Genomic DNA, 19166 nt, shown 5'->3' with positions numbered 1-19166 from the left:
AATTCTTCGACTTGCAGTTCAAAATGCAATGATGGTTCAGAATAGTAGTTTTCTTCTACCCTGATTTGAGTCAAGATGTTATCAGACGTCGACGTGAATTTAACCCAATTAAAGACGGTTTATGGCATAAAGGTTACAAATTTGCATTTCGTTACCCTGCTGTGTTGAAAATGTTTTATGGAAACTATCAGTCTCAATTCTTTGAGAATGAGCACGAGGCAATGGTTTTTGCTAATTCACTACCAGATGTCAGAGGACAAAGAAGTCCACCATGATCTCCTAAAAGAAAATCTGATGGTCTTGGAAATGGAAAAAATGGCAGAAATGGAAAGAACGGGAATGGAAAGAGTTCATCTACTCTTGAAAAAAGTTCACCATCTGGACTGGAATCTCAAGGCTGAAAATTTTTTTGTATTATGTTAATATTTTTGATTGGCTGGCTGGGAAGGAGAGGATTGCACTGATTTCTTTGTTAGTCATCAGTCATTAGTGGGTAATCCACACCCAGTTTTTTTTGGGAGTTACTACCTTTTGGTAGATTTTTGGGGTTTTTTTTCCTTCTTATTAACAAATATTATTTTTATTTGGAGGGTCTATATATATTAATTTGGGGGTTCTATATACAAAAAATATTTTTTTCTTTGTTATTATTAATTTTGTGATTATTTTTTAGTAATTGTATTAGATATGTCAAATTTGAAGTTTGCTACTTTTAATGTTCAGGGATTAAATAACCCGATCAAGCATAAGAGAGTTTTGGCATATATCAAAAAGATGAAAATTGATATTACTTTTTTACAAGAGACATTTGAATGAAAAAGAAAGTATGAAATTAAAGAGGGACTGGGTTGGACATGTTTTTTCTTCTTCATTTAACTCTAAAGCTAAGGGAGTAGCAATTTTAATACATAAAAATTTATCTTTTGAATTACAATCAATGGAAGTGAATGCAGGACATATTCTTTAATTGAATTGTAAGATTTTAAATGAATTTTGGATATTTAACATTTATGCACCGAATGTGGATGATGAAACATTTATTTCGGATGCATTTTTGCTTCTGGGACAAGCTAATGAAAATGCTTTGGTTGGAGGAGATTTCAACTGTGTTTTGGAACCTTTATTAGATAAATTTCCAAAAAATGTTAAAAAATCTAAAATTGCAATTCAAATTCGAGCTTTGATGAAAGATCTTAATTTAGTGGATATTTGTCGACGTCTCAACCCAACAGAGAATGATTTCTCTTTTTATTCATTTAGAGATGAATCATTTTCTAGAATTGGTATTTTTTTTTTTAGTATCGGCACATTTACACGGTAATTAAATAGGGTAAATAAATAGGGTAATTTCAGACCATTCCTTGTTGTATTTTACTTATGGAGAGTTCTGATAAAATTCGTGCAGCTTCTCGTTGGGAGATTCAATACCATGTTGCAAAAAAAATGGAATTTATTGAATTTTTTTTAAAAATCATTTTTTCTTGGAAGAAAATATTAACTCCGTTCAGAGTAAATTTATATTGTGGGATGCTATGAAAGCTCACTTGAGAGGCCAAATAATTAGTTATACCTCTAAGGTTAAAAAGAATTATCTAACTGAGAGTCTTGAATTAGAGAAACAGATTGATGAATTAGAAAAGGAATCTCAGAGATATGTGACATAAAATCAGAAAATAGAATTGTCTAGATTGAAACTGAAATACAATACGTTGCAATCTTATCAATTTCAATGCTTGGTTAATAGATCTAAACAACGCTATTATGAATGGGGTGAGAAAGCGCATAAGGTACTTGCATGGCAGTTTAAAAGAAAGAACAAGGGTTATTAATGCAGTCAGACGAAATTCGAATTACTTATAAACCTCGTGAGATTAATAATGAGTTTTACTCATTTTATAAGAAACTATATGCTTCTGAGGAAAAACAGGAGAGTGGATCGATTGGTTCCTTTTTATCGATGTTGAAATTACCGGTATTAGAAGACGATGACATTCTGGAGCTGGAGGCTCCTTTTACTGATTTAGAAATTAAATTGGCTATGATGGAAATGCTGAATGGTGATGACGGGTTTTCGGTTGAATTTTATAAGGTATTTTATGATGATTTATCTACAGTGTTTGGAGATGTGATACGACAGATTAATGAACATTATGATTTACCTAAATAATGCTCTAGTGCTTTAATTACTATAATTCCTAAGAAGGATAGAGATCCATTGAAGGTGTCTTCATATAGACCAATTTCTTTGTTAAATGTAGACTATAAAATAATAGCTAAAGTATCAGCGAATCGATTGGCTAAATTTTTACCTAAGTTGATACATGTTGATCAAACAGGTTTCATAAAGAATAGATATGCTAATGGGAAAAGCTATGCTCCGGAACTATGAGAAATACAATAAACATGAGGTTGCACATGATACAATACAATTGGTTACACAGGCTATGCATCACAACCCAAAAGTTAAATAAATGGGACCCAACAGTATCAGACAGAAGTTTTCGCTGTAAAAAGGAAACAGGAACAACAATACATCCAATTTGGACATGTGAGAAAGTGAAAAAATTTTGGGAAGATCTAAACCAGATATTAAATAAAATCACAAAAAGCAATATACCAAAAAACCCAGAGAGCTTCCTTCTAAGTAATACAAGAATTAAAGAATTTGGACTCGATTTGGATGGAGCACAAAAAAGATTTGTTATGGTAGCCCCAGCTTTAGCAAAAAAATGTATGATGTCAACCTGGAAATTAGAAGACAACTTGAGAATACAACAATGGTACATAGAAATAAATAAATTTTTACTAATTCCATTAGTAAAAAATAACATAATTTAAGAAATAACATCACAATATTCGAACAAATATGGGAACCATTCATGAAATACAATAGAGAAATCCTACCATGGACCTCCACCACCTAAAATGACAGAAGGAGAAGACAACGAAATGAACTGACTCAGTATATAAAAGTAAAAGACAAAAATTTCTGGTTTATTTTTATTATATGACGACATTGTTTAACGGGTTTAATGTACCTTATAGATTGAACTTTGAATAAATGGGAAGGGGGGGGTGAGGGAGGGAGGGAAGAAAAAAAGGGAGAAAATGACACTATATATTCAAGAGAAAAATGTCTGTATGTATTTTGGTCAATATGGTTTATTGTGAAAAATAAAATTTTTTTTAAAAAGGATATCCTTCAGATAATATGCTTCGAGTGATTAGTTTAATAAATATCTACAGTGCCCTGACCATCCGATGGTGATATCTCTCAATGCAGAAAAGGCCTTTGATAGAGTTGAGTGGAATTTTTTATTTAAAGTCTTAGAGAAATTTAAGTTTGGTCCTTTTTTTATTGGTTGGATTAAAGCTTTATATAATAAACCAATAGCCAGGGTATTGACAAATGGTCAGATCTCGGAACCTTTTAAATTAACCCGTTCAACTCAACAAGGTTGTCCTTTGTCTCCAGCTTTGTTTGCGTTAGAAATTGAACCTTTAGCACAGCTGATAGGACAAAATACACAGATACAAGGCATGAGAGTTTTAGATGAGTATAAAATTAATTTATTTGCTGACGATGTATTGGTGTATTGAACAAAACCAGCTCAGTCACTTTTACACTTGTAAGGTTTTAAACACAATTATGGATCTTTATCTGGATATAAAGTTAATTGGGGAAAAAAGTGCAATTTTACCGATAGGTGAAGGAGATTATTCAGATTATAAGAATATTATTAATTTGAAGTGGACTGATCTAATTAAATATTTGGGTATAAATATGGATGTTGATCATCAATCTTTATATAAATTAAATTATATACCATTAATGAAAAAGGTCAAAGCTGATTTGATTAAGTGGAAGAATCTTCCTATAAATTTAATTGGAAGAATAAATACAATTAAAATGATCATCTTTCCACATATACAATATTTATTTCAGTCAATTCCATGTTTACTTAATAAGAATTTTTTCTGAGATTTAAATTAAATGGTTAGGGAATTTTTATGGTAGGGTAAATTTCCGAGAGTAGCTTTGAATAAATTAACTTGGAAATATGCATTAGGAGGATTGTTTACCTCATTTTCAAAATTATTATGAGGCAGCTCAATTTAAATTTATTAGTTCTTTAATGGATTTGGAACGGCCCCCTAGTTCGGCTAAAATTGAAATGACGAACATTTTTGAATTTGAAATACATCAATTTTTGATTCGGTGGAATGTAAATTTATTACAACAATGTGCCCATACTTAAGCATTTAATGAAGTTATGGATGAGGAAAAGTAGAACGATAGGTTCTAAGGGTAAATTATTGACTTTAACACCGTTATATAATAATCAACTTATTCCTTTTTCAATGCATAATCAATGTTTATTACATTGGAAATCTAAAGGTACAAAAAAATTTGGGGGATTGCTTTAACGAAGGTAAATTTTTATCTTTTAATCAAATGAGGGAAGATTTTGGTATTAATGAGAATTCTTTATTTGTTTACTATCAACTTCGATCTTTAGTAAAACAAATATTTGGTAGATATGATTTTACCTAAATTGACTAAATTTGAATCTTTTCTTGTGATTGTACCAAAGAAGGGATATATTTCATTGATGTATCAAATATTAGAGGAGAGTATGGAAAAAAAGGGATGGGATAGATCTAAGATTAAATGGGAAAAGGATATTAATTTTGCTTTTTTTGAGGATGACTGGTTAGATATGTCATGATAGTGTTACTAGATTGATGAATGTTCGTTATGCAATGGTTAATTACAAATTTTTTTTACATCAATTGTATTTAACACCTGAAAAGTTTTTAAAAATATGGTTTTAGTGAATCAGACTCTTGTTTTAGATGTAATTTGATTGGAACTTTTTTTCATGTTGTTTGGTTATGTGCACATATACAATCTTATTGGAAAGCAATTCAATTGTTTTTGGAACATTTGTATAAGATTAAAATACTTTTAGACCCCGCAATATTTTTGTTGGGTAAGTTGAAGCCTTTGAAAGATTTGGGATTAGATAAATTTCAGATTGCTTTTATATATTTAGCTTTATCTGTAGCAAAAAAAATGTATAGCAAGTACATGGAAAAATGCTAATGTGATTGATATTAATAGATGGCATGAGATGAAAACTTGTTTGGTAATGGAAAAAAAAATCACATATGTTTTACATGATAATTATTCTTTTTTTTCTTAACAAGTGGTCTTTATATTCAGAATATTTACTTTAATTAGATTTTAGTAAATATATTTTAATTTTTTTCTTCTTTTTGTCTCTCCTAAAGAGAGCTGCCTGAGAGAGGGAGGTTCTTTTTTTCTCTCTTTATTTTTTATATATAATTTTTTTATTGTTCACAATATGTACTTTTTTTTTTACTGTACGTAATAACCTTGTTGAACGAATAAATAAAATTGTGAAAGAAAAAAAAAAGATTGGCCTTTCATGACGCATCAATGCCAGGTTAGCAGTATTTTCACTTTTTTAAAAAAAAAATATTTTCATATAAAGTGCAGGAATAGATCCATTTTAAGAGGCCCTTTCTAAATTAAAGAAAATTGAAAGGTTAGTTCAGTTTCACTTGTGTGGCTTGCAGCACATTGGAATTTGGAGATTGTCCTTGTAGTTTTAATGAAAACAATCAGTTAGGTCAGCTTGGGTTTCAAAAAGTTCTCCAGTGCATCCATCAGGTTGAAAGTTGCAAGGATAGCACATTTTAAGCAGGTGGTTACTCTGCAGTTTAAGAAATGCAGTCAGAAAAGGAATGGATAAGGCGGCAGATAAGCAGGTAGACAGAAATGACTGAATGCATCTTCTTCCAAGACTTGTCAATGCTGGAAATGGGCTAAGGAGCCCATCCATAGCTCAGTTCACAGCACAGTTAATAACTCAGCTGCTCAAATAGAAAAAGAGTGCAAGAGTTGTAGGACATTCAAAAGTAAGGATATTGACCTATATGCAGTAAGAATGCTGAATGATCAAAGAAACTGCTCACACTAACCATATGAGACTCTCATATTCATGAAGCAATATTTGATTTTATATTTCATTGTAGGTCTGTATGGTTTTTTTATACTGAGTACTGGAGATCGCTGTTTCGTCATGTTGTACTTGTGCAATTAGATGACAATAAACTTGTCAAATCCCAAATGGTATGTTGTCTTCTTGATGCCAGATCAGTTGCAGGGATTCTGAAGGGCGAGTGTAAATAGCCAAGGTCTTAACTCACATGTGGTGATCAGGATTTTGGAACCAGAATGGAGATTAAAATGCAGCTTATCCGAGGTTGTAATTTCTGGATTAGTTTCAGTGCTACAAGGAGAGTGTAGGAATGAAGGGTAAGGTCAAACGAATGTTTGGTTAAAAGGATGGTGGAGGAGAGGGCTTTCAATTTCGATAGACTGGGACATTATTAGGAAAGGAAAGACCTGTACAAATTGCACAGGTTGTTCCTGAACCAGAAAAAGGTTTGACATCCTGAAATGCATTTGAGAAGGGTTTAAAATTTAAAAAACACACTAATTTAGCGAGGAAATGGGTCGTAAACCAGTGATACAATAGGGGAAAACGATGTACAGTTAAAAATAGAAGAGGGCCGTGCAGGTATAGATACAATAAGGCATGTGAGGGGAATAAAATCTAATTTAAATCATTTTATTGTTGGGAGACCAATTGTGAGGCAAATAAATTATCCCATAGGAATGGGATATTTTTGCAATGAAGCAACAGGAACAACAAGGGAGTAATCACTTTGCTGACAGTTTATTTCAAGCCTCCCAACAGTGAGCAGGAGCATGGACAATCACAAAGAGAAGTATGAGATGCAAGGTTATAATACAAGAGAATTTCAGCTTGCCTAATATGGCTTATTATGAAATGTTTCAAAGTGGTGTTTTTTTTAAAAAATGCAACCTTTGACTTTCTGCATGAATCTAAGGATATCCCTACTACTGGAGGGGCAGAACTGGACTGAATCTTGGGGAATTTTGGTAGGCAAATGAATGGGGGAGCATTTTAGAAAGAGCAACTATAGCTCCAGGTTTTAAGATTGTTATGAGCCCAAAGGACCCCAAAACCCAGCAGCAGTAGACATTCACCAAGACAAGTGGCTTTCAAAACAAGTTATTTTTAATCAACTTTGAAGTTGAACATGAAAATAGAATCAACTTTAACTTAACTCTATTCTTATACTCTATACCAACCCAAATTACCCCCTTCTAATTCTAAGCGCACGCTTATGTAATGTGTGTGTAAATTCAAGAGAAGTTCTTTGGTTCACAGTTCAATCTCACTTCTTCAAAGTTCTCTGTGCACAGAATTTAACATGTATAAAGTTCACCAGGCTTGGTGCTTGAAAGGTAAATGTTTACTGCTCAGGAAGGTTCTTGTAGGGTTTTCAGAGAGAGCTATTTGTTGCTCCAGGATTTCCACAACTAGTCACCTCAGGGTCTCGCTGATGAAATTTGCCCCATCAGGGTCTTCTAGATGGTAACCTCCACAGAGTTCCATTCCTTCTTCTATTTCAAGAGAAACATCAGACAGATAGCACTTTCAGCTATCTACTGCTCTGGAACTTGCTTTCATCAGTTTCAAACAGTTTTCCCTGGATTACACTTTTCTATTACTTGTCAGTGTCCCACACACTGACTTGTCTGAGCAGTTAACTCAACTTTCTCTCTTTTCCAACTGAAACTCCAAAGAGAGCATGTGACTCATGTCTTGCAAAACCCCCACTTTCCTGAGCTCCCATCTTTTGTTAGATAAACAAAATCCAGGAGTGACCTTTCTATGAGCATTTGCAGAAAGGGTACTGATAGACACTACTAAATAGAATAATACCTAGTGTCGCCGAGAATATTCTCCCAGAATCACAGTGCGGCTTTCGCGCAAACAGAGGAACCACTGACATGGTCTTTGCCCTCAGACAGCTCCAAGAAAAGTGCAGAGAACAAAACAAAGGACTCTACATCACATTTGTTGACCTCACCAAAGCCTTCGACACCGTGAGCAGGAAAGGGCTTTGGGAAATACTAGAGCGCATCGGATGTCCCCCAAAGGTCCTCAACATGATTATCCAACTGCACGAAAACCAACAAGGTCGGGTCAGATACAGCAATGAGCTCTCTGAACCCTTCTCCATTAACAATGGCGTGAAGCAAGGCTGTGTTCTGGCACCAACCCTCTTTTCAATCTTCTTCAGCATGATGCTGAACCAAGCCATGAAAGACCCCAACAATGAAGACGCTGTTTACATCCGGTACCGCACGGATGGCAGTCTCTTCAATCTGAGGCGCCTGCAAGCTCACACCAAGACACAAGAGAAACTTGTCCGTGAACTACTCTTTGCAGATGATGCCGCTTTAGTTGCCCATTCAGAGCCAGCTCTTCAGCGCTTGACGTCCTGCTTTGCGGAAACTGCCAAAATGTTTGGCCTGGAAGTCAGCCTGAAGAAAACTGAGGTCCTCCATCAGCCAGCTCTCCACCATGATTACCAGCCCCCCCACATCTCCATCGGGCACACAAAACTCAAAACGGTCAACCAGTTTACCTATCTCGGCTGCACCATTTCATCAGATGCAAGGATCGACAATGAGATAGACAACAGACTCGCCAAGGCAAATAGCGCCTTTGGAAGACTACACAAAAGAGTCTGGAAAAACAACCAACTGAAAAACCTCACAAAGATAAGCGTATACAGAGCCGTTGTCATACCCACACTCCTGTTCGGCTCCGAATCATGGGTCCTCTACCGGCACCACCTACGGCTCCTAGAACGCTTCCACCAGCGTTGTCTCCGCTCCATCCTCAACATCCATTGGAGCGCTTACACCCCTAACGTCGAAGTACTCGAGATGGCAGAGGTCGACAGCATCGAGTCCACGCTTATGAAGATCCAGCTGCGCTGGATGGGTCACGTCTCCAGAATGGAGGACCATCGCCTTCCCAAGATCGTATTATATGGCGAGCTCTCCACTGGCCACCGTGACAGAGGTGCACCAAAGAAAAGGTACAAGGACTGCCTAAAGAAATCTCTTGGTGCCTGCCACATTGACCACCGCCAGTGGGCTGATAACGCCTCAAACCGTGCATCTTGGCGCCTCACAGTTTGGCGGGCAGCAACCTCCTTTGAAGAAGACCGCAGAGCCCACCTCACTGACAAAAGGCAAAGGAGGAAAAACCCAACACCCAACCCCAACCAACCAATTTTCCCTTGCAACCGCTGCAATCGTGTCTGCCTGTCCCGCATCGGACTTGTCGGCCACAAACGAGCCTGCAGCTGACGTGGACTTTTTACCCCCTCCATAAATCTTCGTCCGCGAAGCCAAGCCAAAGACTAATAGACAGCATGACTCCAGCAAGACAATGGTCAAGCATTTTATGACTTCAGTTCAATTAACACCTACTTGTGAAAGGTGCTTACATTCTCCAGAGATCTTGCAATGTGAATTCTTCAGTCTTTCAAATAAGATCTGTTTTAAAATGTGTGTGTATGTGACCTAACTCTAAATCTTATAAATTCTCCCCAAATATTAATATTGTTACAATGTGATTATGGAAATGGAGAATGAAGGTCTGGGAAATAAAATCCTAAAATGAAGGAAGGAACATTTCAGAATCAGCATAAATGGACTGGGAACAAACACTACTTCAATGGAGAGATACATCAGGCACATGGGAGACATTCAACATTGAAACTAAGTATTCTTGGCAAACTAAGTATTCTTGGCAAATGAATTCCTGTCAGGGTGAAAGGTACAACCAGCAAGTTATAAGAACCCCCCCCAGATGTCAGTAAATTTTTAAAATTGAAAAGTTTTTGATGATTTTTTTTTAATGGATGGAATTGCTGTTACAGCACCCAGTGACCTGGGATCAGGGACTCTGGTTTCCTCGCACCATTCAAAATATATCAGGGGTTGCAGATTAATTGGGCGGCACAGGCTCGTGTGAGGAAAGGGCCTGTATGTCTAAATCCAATTTAATTTTTTTTTAAATGACTGAAAAATGCACATGGCTTCTACAGAATTGAAAACATGGGAGGTTATTCAGAGTGAGGGAAGGTCTTAAAATGACATCAGAAAGGCAAGGAGAGGGCTTAAATATCACGGACAGACAAGTACATCAAGAATTGCACAGGAACATTTTTCCTTAACCACAATAAACTTATCAATGAACATTAAAGCAAGTTAACTAATGGTTGATAATGCTACTGGTTGCCCATGGATGTAATGCACATTAGGAAATTGGTCTGCACACTTGCACCTAATGCAGCTCACAATTTGCTTATCAGTTGCATACCTAACAATTGAAGTTAGTTGTGTCAGTGCTTATTTTTTCCATTACATGCAGGCATTGGGGATTTTCTGTGCAGCCTACTACTATCTTAGCTGGTATGGGGCACCCCACAGGATTCAGAAAGGAAACAATTTAAAATGTCTCTACTATGAAAATAATTTCTTCACCTTTCAAGTCTTCAACACTTCCACGGTACTCCATTAGGGTTATTTACTGGTTGGTTCTCCTTTCACTGATCACAACTTTTGCTCAGATACATTTCTAAGCAGCAGGCTGTATTCAAAGGCACCTTTTCTCCCTCCAGCTGTGCAGTAGCTGCCATAGGGAAAGGCTTTCAAAGCTGACTCACTTACCAAGCACTCACTCCCTGACAGGAACATGTTGTTCCTTTTTTAGCACACAAACTTGTGGTGATGTCATAGTGCTATTTTGCCTGATCTCACACTTTTGAAAATGAATGTGGTGTTTAACCCTCATGAGGAAATAAACAAATAGATTGTTTGAATGGACCCCATGGGGGAGCACCTAAGACTTTGTTGGACACACGCAGATTTTCCCCGCTGAGCTCTCAATGCCCCTCAACGCACATGCATCCTTTCTGCTGAGGCCACTTGTGTGGACGTGAGCTGGTCTGCCAGAGTGGGGAAGGTTGGCCAAGGGCCTGACTGGTACACTTGCATGGAGGTGAGCTGGGATGTCAGCACAGGGAATGTGGGCCGAGGGCCTGACCAGGACACTTGCATGGAGGTGAGCCGGGCTGTCAGCATGGGTAAGGTGTGCTGAGCACCTGACCAGGACACTTGCATGGAGGTGAGCCGGGCTGTCAGCATGGGTAAGGTGTGCTGAGCACCTGACCAGGACACTTGTGTTGAGGTGAGCCAGATTGTCAGTGCATGGAAGATGCGCCAAAGGCCTGACCGGGCCACTTTAATGGAGGCGAGTCAATTTTGTGCTGAGGATCTGACTGGGCCACTCGTGTCAGAGCTGATGAGATGAGGATCGGATATGAAGAAAAGTGAACAGTCTAACATGATCAGTGTTTTTGTGTCAAATTGCTAAATTTGTTTTAGATAATGCAAGATCAATGCAATCCCCCAAACTCCTGCACCAATAAACACTTTCCAACCCAATATTGTTTGCTTTCAGGATGTGTAAACAATAAAAAATAATCTAACCCTTCTAACCACAACCATTCACAATTTTATTTTTCCGTGGTTTTGGCAGCAGCCCATGAAGTCATGGGAGAATGTGGAAATATCACAAAGGCAGCACCTGAGATTAACACAGGTCCCTGAAGTTGAGGCATCAACATTAACTGCTGTGCTACTGTTTGGTTCTTTTCCTTCTCCCTCTTGTATTGACCATTTAGCATGGAGATAGGACTTCCAGCCCTAATCCATACAACTCTGAAGCATCCATTGACATTAATTCCATTTTATTCCCTCCACATATGAATAAATTCACTCTTGAATTGACCCCTAACCACATACTAGGGGTAATTTAGTGCCCATAGTTTCACACATCTTTGGGATGTGAAATTCGGAAGATACCTCGTGTGGAAGAAAACACATGATGTTAACATACAAGGTCACACAGACAACGCTGGAGGTCAGAATTGAACACAGGTCACAAAAATTGACAACCAGCTGTACCACATTACTGCTCACTTTCACATTCACACATAAATCCATACATTTCTGGCTTTAGATCATACAAAACTTACGGTCTCTGTCCCCATGGTCTCAAACAGTAAGCTGTTAGGAAAGTTGTGACTGGCTGCGTGTTCGCTCCTAATAGCGTCTGTGTGAATGAAAACAAAGTTAAATTAGTTAGCATCATTCCAGTAGCAGCCAATGTATTTAAAAAATAATTTATTTTAAACTAATCCATCTGCATCAGCCGAAGTGGGTTAATAGTTCTCTCACCAAAGTAAAAAAATATTCAAGCACACAATTCTAGGTTTATGATCCAATGCTTTTTACTGTTAGAATATTATACCTGGCCTGCAAGTTATCTCAAGTAGACGCAAAGTAAAATAACTAAATCAATCACATGGCATTATTCTGAACAGCAGAGGAATTATTCGTGGTGTCCTCAATAACAAACTCAACAATATCACTAAAACAGATAATTTAGGCAGAAACACAAACTTATATTTTAATGGGACTTTCTTGTGTCCAAATTGGTTTGACAGTTTTTCTAAATCAAAACACTTCAAAAGTATTTCTTTGGGGAAACCCGAGAGTAGACAAACGTGGAAGTTTCTTTTCTTTCATGCTTGCCACCTCAAATAATTATTTCCTTTCATGCTGCAAAAATCAACAGTTTCGAATTGCTTTTGTTAAAAGTAACACCAAATGTTTCCACTACACCTCAGAATATTTACTGGTCTAGAATTCTGGAAGAAACTGGAAAACTTGAGAACAGCATAGCTTTGTAGCTCTAATAAATAGATTTTTAAAAATCATGGCCAGATGATTTTAAAAATTATCAAAGAAAGCAGAATGCCAGTCAGGAAGTTACAATTAAATGCACCAAACTGGCAATTGGTCAGGTCGATCACAATTTTCAAAGTAATTTATTTTTTTGCTGATGAACTTTTTTATTTTATTACCTCTCAATTTCTGATGTCAAGTCTGTGGTAACTTCCAGAGAATATGCATTAGTTCTATTCCCCACTTACTTTACTGGCAATTACATCAAAATCCCTATTATCCAGAATTCAAGCAACCGGCAACCTCAAGCAACCAGCAAAAAAAAGTCAAGGAAATAAATAAAATGATGGACAAGAATAAATAAAAAAATTAATAGTTTATAATTATAAAGGCAAGTTTCTCTGAAGTAACGGAAACCTTTGGTGAAGATGGGAGCAAATATTCAGCCAGCAAAGTGACTTGGGCGTGCTTTGCTTGTAGCAGCTGTTTGAATAAAGTTGTGTTTGAATAAAATCGCGTCACCCAGGATAATGTGCTGGTTGATGCTGCTCGATAAGAGTCTTAGTTAAAGGCTTGCTCCCTGCTTATTAAGAATCTTCATTAGTTTATTATTAAGTATATATGTAAACTTTTGGGAGGGGAGGTTAATTATCTATAATGTTATTGTTAGTCTTTTGGACAGCTATGTGGAGGTGCAATGATGGTTAAATCCTTTCAAATAATGTGACTGAAAATAAAGTAAAATTCTTTATGATTTATATATTCATGCAAATAAAGTTTATTCAGGTTAAGTAATAGTACTTTTGTATTTTAGTGTTTATTCTTCATGCTGATTCATCAGTTAGTGATTGTAAGAGTGAGTCTCAAGCAACTGGAAAATTTGCATATCCAGCATCCACTAATAGATGTTGGATACCAAAGTTTTACTGCACTTTTCTCACAGACCCATTTGTATTTACTATTCTTTATTATATTTCATATTTCTTCAATCGTCCATATATCTGCAAAGCTTCTGCATGAGAAATGAGTTTTAAGAATCCTCTACTCATCCACAGATCTCCAATTGACCAGTAATGTAATTGAGTAAATCTTTACAAAAAAGTGATATATATATATATAGTTTTATATTTGCATCTTAACTGTTTGCCTCAAATGTCAAGGACTAACCATTTGTTTTGAAATTTTTTCCTCACCATTCTAGAAGCCATCTGTTCATATAGGAATTTAAAATACCAGTATTTCTCCATAACAAGTTGGCATTTGGTCAAGTTTGTGAACTAATTCAGATCAGATCCTAGGTCACCTAAAGTCTCCACTTTTCCAGATAATGATCAGAAATGCAAATCTCAAAAGATTCCCTTTTGATGATTATGAACATTTGTTCAAGACTTCCAAGTCACCGCTTAGCCAGAAAAGTTAACATTTCATCTCACAACAACTTGAGCCTTCTGCAGTTTTTAAAATTGGTTGAAATTGGGACAGAGGATGGGAATGGTGTAATACCAATGAAAGCCTTTAGATTTTTATGTCAACATCTAAATAGAAAAAAAAAATTTGAAAATGCTCAGTCAGACAAGAATAAAAATGACAAGAGGTTACTGAAGCTTAAAATTATACTGGATATACAGCACTGGAGTTTAGTTCTAGTTTTGGCAGCCAGTCCATTGTAACAGAGAAGAGCGATGAGTGAAGAAATTCAAGCCTTTTCATCCATCAAAAAGAGAACATAATAAACCTATATACGATAAAAAAAATTATCCAGCACCTATAGAGATTAATAAATGCTGGATATGCAAATTTTCCAGTCGCTTGAGATTCACTCTTGCGATGCCTAACTACTACTCCAACATTAAGAATAAAGTTTAAAAGACAAGAGAGTGCAAAATATAGTAATTTGAAAATAAAAAAAATCAGTATTGTCGTCCTTAATTATGTAAAGTTCACTTTAACCAGTGTCTTGGGTAAACTTGTGTGAGAGATGGGAAAACTGATCTAAAATTATGAACATGAAGGAAACTAAAATTCATACATCAGTTAATGGCTGTAACCAGTACAAGCAGGATGAGCTTGGGAATTAGGATGCAGGAAAGCAGAGTCAGCACGATTAACATAAGAATCTTCTAGTCTTTGTGACAAGAGCCACCATAAGACTAAGATAAGGAGTGGTAAGGAACAATAGAATGTAGGAAGTTGAGGTAGCCTGGATCAGATAAGGGTCTCCTAGCCCTAGACAGAAGTACCAAGTCCTACATATCTAATTAGTTAACCTTTCACAGATTTATACATATTAAATTAGCCAACCCTAGACAGGATGAGCCAACTCTGCATACCAAGAGACTGTAGCCCCGAGAATCAGGAAGGTGTGAATAAGGACAATAACATGAAGGGACACCAACAGGATACCCCCTGGTCCTCCAAGTATACACATGTAGGCAGGAAAGATTGCCTATGCCAAACCCATCCAGGGGGCAGAAGAATGTAAAGGGGAGGGTATTCTGATACTGAAATTGACTGTATAAAAGTTGGGTGAGCCCCAGTGTATGTGTGTATTCCCAAGGTAAGGGGAAGCACCCAACTTTGCATTGTTGTCATAATAAATGTTCTTTGTTCTCAATTTTTGTCTCAAGCAATTTCTTTAAAGGTAAATTCTGTTTCTAACACTTGTATCTCTCACTTTGTACATTTTAGATTGGTCACAGTGTTTGAGCTACCGAAAGAAAATAGACAGACACACACCGAGAGCAGTTCAGTTTATACAAGTCTTTATTACTAAATCTAAAGCTGAATTCACACTACAACATGCAAGCCCTTCCCAATTATACCCATCAATGCCTGGACTGGTCCCAACTGCCAAAGCGAGGCGACAACTGCCTGTAGTAGGTTGTCTGGGCGCTGGCAGCAGCTTCTCCACCTCCCCAGACCAGGAGGTTGATTGGAATCTTGAAGTTCCCAAAAGTTGTTTACTTCAGATCTTATCTCTTTGAACAAATGATTTAATTATCTTCAAGGTCTCCTGACAGTCTGGGACCAACAAAAGACAACTGCATCTCTGGGCCTCATGGTTTTAAGTTGGATAATGTCTACTGATTCATATGCATCCCTGGGCCCCATAGTGGAATTTAGATTATGTATTCAGATGCCACAGCATCCCTTCTTGCATAAGCTGGTCTAAATCCTCCATTACAACCAGGTAATTCCATAACGTACAAAATTTAAACCCTGGCCACTAGTACTGAAACAACATTGCACTAACACCCTCCCCCACGTTTACAGATAAAACCCTACTAATATACCTAATAATATTCTTCGCGGACGAAGATTTATGAAGGGGTATGTCCACGTCTGCTGCAGGCTCGTTGGTGACTGACAAGTCCGATGCGGGACAGGCAGGCACAGTTGCAAGGGAAAATTGGTGGGTTGGGGTTGGGTGTTGGGTTTTTCTTCCTTTGTCTTTTGTCAGTGAGGTGGGCTCTGCGGTCTTCTTCAAAGGAGATTGCTGCCCGCCGAACTGTGAGGCGCCAAGATGCACGGTTGGAGGCGAGATCAGCCCACTGACGGTGGTCAATGTGGCAGGCACCAAGAGATATCTTTAAGCAGTCCTTGTACCTCTTCTTTGGTGCACCTCTGTCTCGGTGGCCAGTGGAGAGTTCGCCATAGAACACGATCTTGGGAACGCCTTCCCAAGACCTAATAATATACTAATAAAGATAAAGACTGATGTGGCAGGGAGAGTCACCCCAGCGGTGAGCAGCACTCCACTGCCTGAATGGTTGATCCCATCTTTATCAAGGGTTTGTATGTTGTTTCGGAGAACAATTACATTTACAATTTTAAAAATTGTATTATTCTTATTTATTTCAATCTATTTATTTATTTACCTAAACTTTTTTGCCAGTTGGTTGAATTCTGGATAACCACAGATTTTACTGAATAAAGATAATTCTACAAGAACCTCTATCCAAGAAGTTAAAGTCTATTCAAAGCTGAGATTTCAATATATTAAAGGAATCCAGGGATACCGAAACTGTGCACTGTGGAAGATGCTCAGCCAGGACCTTGGTGACAGGCGAACCAATCTTACCAAAGGGCTAGATGGTCTATTTGTACTTTTAATTTCATGTTTTGCTTTCATTCATCTTCTCTGTAATACAAATTTGTGGTTCTCAAGTCCAAAATTAAAATTTGACCTAACTACAATTAACTGTGACCATCAATGCAGAGCTTTTTGATAACAGGAGTTAATTCTAATGCATGGAAATCATATTGGAAGACTTAAGGCAGAAACAAGATATAATTTCTAAAATGCAAGTACTGAGCCATTAAATCTAACCCTATTGTATGACCAGTACATCTGATCTGAACACAGCTTCCCAAGATTTGGCTGCTAACGACAGGTTTGGATTGGGTAGCCAGGCTCAGTAAAATGTGAATGCAGCAATAAAAATTACAAATTTTGTGGAGTGTTCATGATAAATTCTGATTCAGAATAATGTCAGAGTTGATCAAATGAACGAAGAACATCCAATAGTTGAAGGTTTTAAAAAAAAATTGAATCATTCCAAAGTCTCTGAGAGCAACAGGTTTTTCTAGATGAGTAATCAAATAAAAGCCTAATAATCTTTCTCACTAGCATCCATTTCGATCGATGTTTGTCAGAACAGGAGCTCCCATGTTTGAAAGAAAAGCAATTGCTTTTGTTTATAAAGTGCCAAATATTCGAGATGACAAAGGATGGATTGTTATTCTAACTGCTAGAAGGCAACCATCCTAAATTGGATGAATACCAAAGTCAGTTAAAAATAAAATTAATTGATGTACTGATAGTAATACTGTGATCCATGTCACGTTCAACTTTGTTCACGACATTTTAAACACAAACTCAAGCTTGTGTAGAAGGCAAGGAAGATTCTCAGTGTTGGAGATGAGCAAAAAGGTTAATGAAGCTTCACTGATGCTTTTAAAACAGTAGTTTATCAAAAGTGTTCAAAAATATTAGCAGGATCAACAAAAAAAACAATCTTAAATCAACAAAGCATGTAGAATTTTACATTCATAAAAATATCAATTTATGAGACAGTTGCTCTCCACAATGCTGAACAGTTGGAAAATATCAACAGTTAAGATAATAAAACTGAAGTTTTTAGAAGCAATCAATACATTAAGATGGAGTCACTGGATGAAGATCACTGGTGTAAAAGATATTTCTGCTCAAAGATTTTTTTTGCTTTTTTCCATTGACCCTCAAGCTTGGACTTTTTTCCCCCATCACTAAAATAGATTCACATCCCGATGTTGAATTATTCTATTTAACATACAAAAGTAGTAATACAAATCAAGGAATGGAAATGTACATTTCCCATTGAACAACAATATTACGAAATATAATCCCAGGACATCCTGAGTTCCATTGTGCAGTGAGAGACACCTATTGCACAAAACAAAAATCAAAACTATTCTTCAGCATGGATGTCCTTTGAGGCATTTACCATAAGTGTTGACGAGTTCAGACTGGGTATCCCTCAACTGTGATCACAGGTTCAGCAAGAAATGCATTGTAGTTTTGTAGGATCAAGGCCTTATTATTTTTGAAGTTGTCTCATCAACACAAATTTCAAGCAACTTTATTAACTCCAGATACATGATATTCATGGCTGATACAAAAGATACCAGTGCATAATTATGAATCTAACAAAAACCAGAATGAAGATAATTAGCAGTGATTCAGATGCATTTGAAACTATCAATAAAATTATTTCATGCCACAGTCCATGTACTTGCCATGTTTTAATGATTAACAAATCAAACTGTTCTCCACCCAATGACTCTTTTTACCACTCCCTTTTCAAGATGGATTGTGTGTTCTAAATCATCTTGCATTGACAGCTGTTAAAATTTCTCAAACAAAATTGCTAAAAAGGCCCACCACTTGTATATCTATTTAAACCTATAATTAAAAAATACAGTAAAACACAAAGATTGATCACCAATTGCCAAATCCAAGTTACAGATGCTTAAGTCCTCAGGTTGAGTTGACAACGTGTGTTGTGTGAATTCAAGAGTTCTGTTCTACTTTCTTTAGTGGAGGAACTCTTATTTCAATGCCTCAGAGATGTGAACAATGTTTTTTTTTAAACAAAAAAGCCATACCTTTTGGGTGTCTGATTATATATCCCTTTTACAGACATAGATTAAATCGGCAGTGCAAGTTGATTCCTGATTATGAATTTGCGAGACCAGAACCAATAGTTTGCATCATTCTGAATCTCAAATTAGGGTTGGAGTGGTACTAAGAATTTTCTTCCACGGAAGGAGCTGCCAACCCAGACAATGATCTGGCACTGTGCAAGAACAGCTGTGCGACTCATTCAGAATCAGATGGTACCATGCCTATAACAATCCCAATCCAGTACAACTTTTCAAAACACAA

General features: G+C 36.8%; 1 protein-coding gene across 8 annotated transcripts in view; it reads right to left on the bottom strand.

Annotated features, from left to right (window-relative positions):
* Nucleotides 1-19166, bottom strand: part of mtmr4 (myotubularin related protein 4) — a 114925-nt gene that overhangs the window by 68883 nt on the left and 26876 nt on the right. For 7 of the 8 annotated variants that reach the window (XM_069911013.1, XM_069911015.1, XM_069911011.1 and 4 more), the window contains one exon: nt 12028-12104. In XM_069911013.1, the coding sequence (XP_069767114.1) occupies nt 12028-12042 (15 nt within the window). In that variant the 5' untranslated portion in view covers nt 12043-12104. Of the gene's footprint in view, nt 1-12027; nt 12105-18225; nt 18395-19166 lie in introns of those variants that run through there. The other variant, XM_069911010.1, reaches the window with a different exon arrangement.

Source organism: Narcine bancroftii, chromosome 14 (genome assembly GCF_036971445.1).
Source record: "Narcine bancroftii isolate sNarBan1 chromosome 14, sNarBan1.hap1, whole genome shotgun sequence".
Lineage (NCBI taxonomy): Eukaryota > Metazoa > Chordata > Chondrichthyes > Torpediniformes > Narcinidae > Narcine > Narcine bancroftii.
The sequence above is the reverse complement of the archived record's forward strand: the minus strand, read 5'-3'. Positions and strand labels throughout refer to the sequence as shown.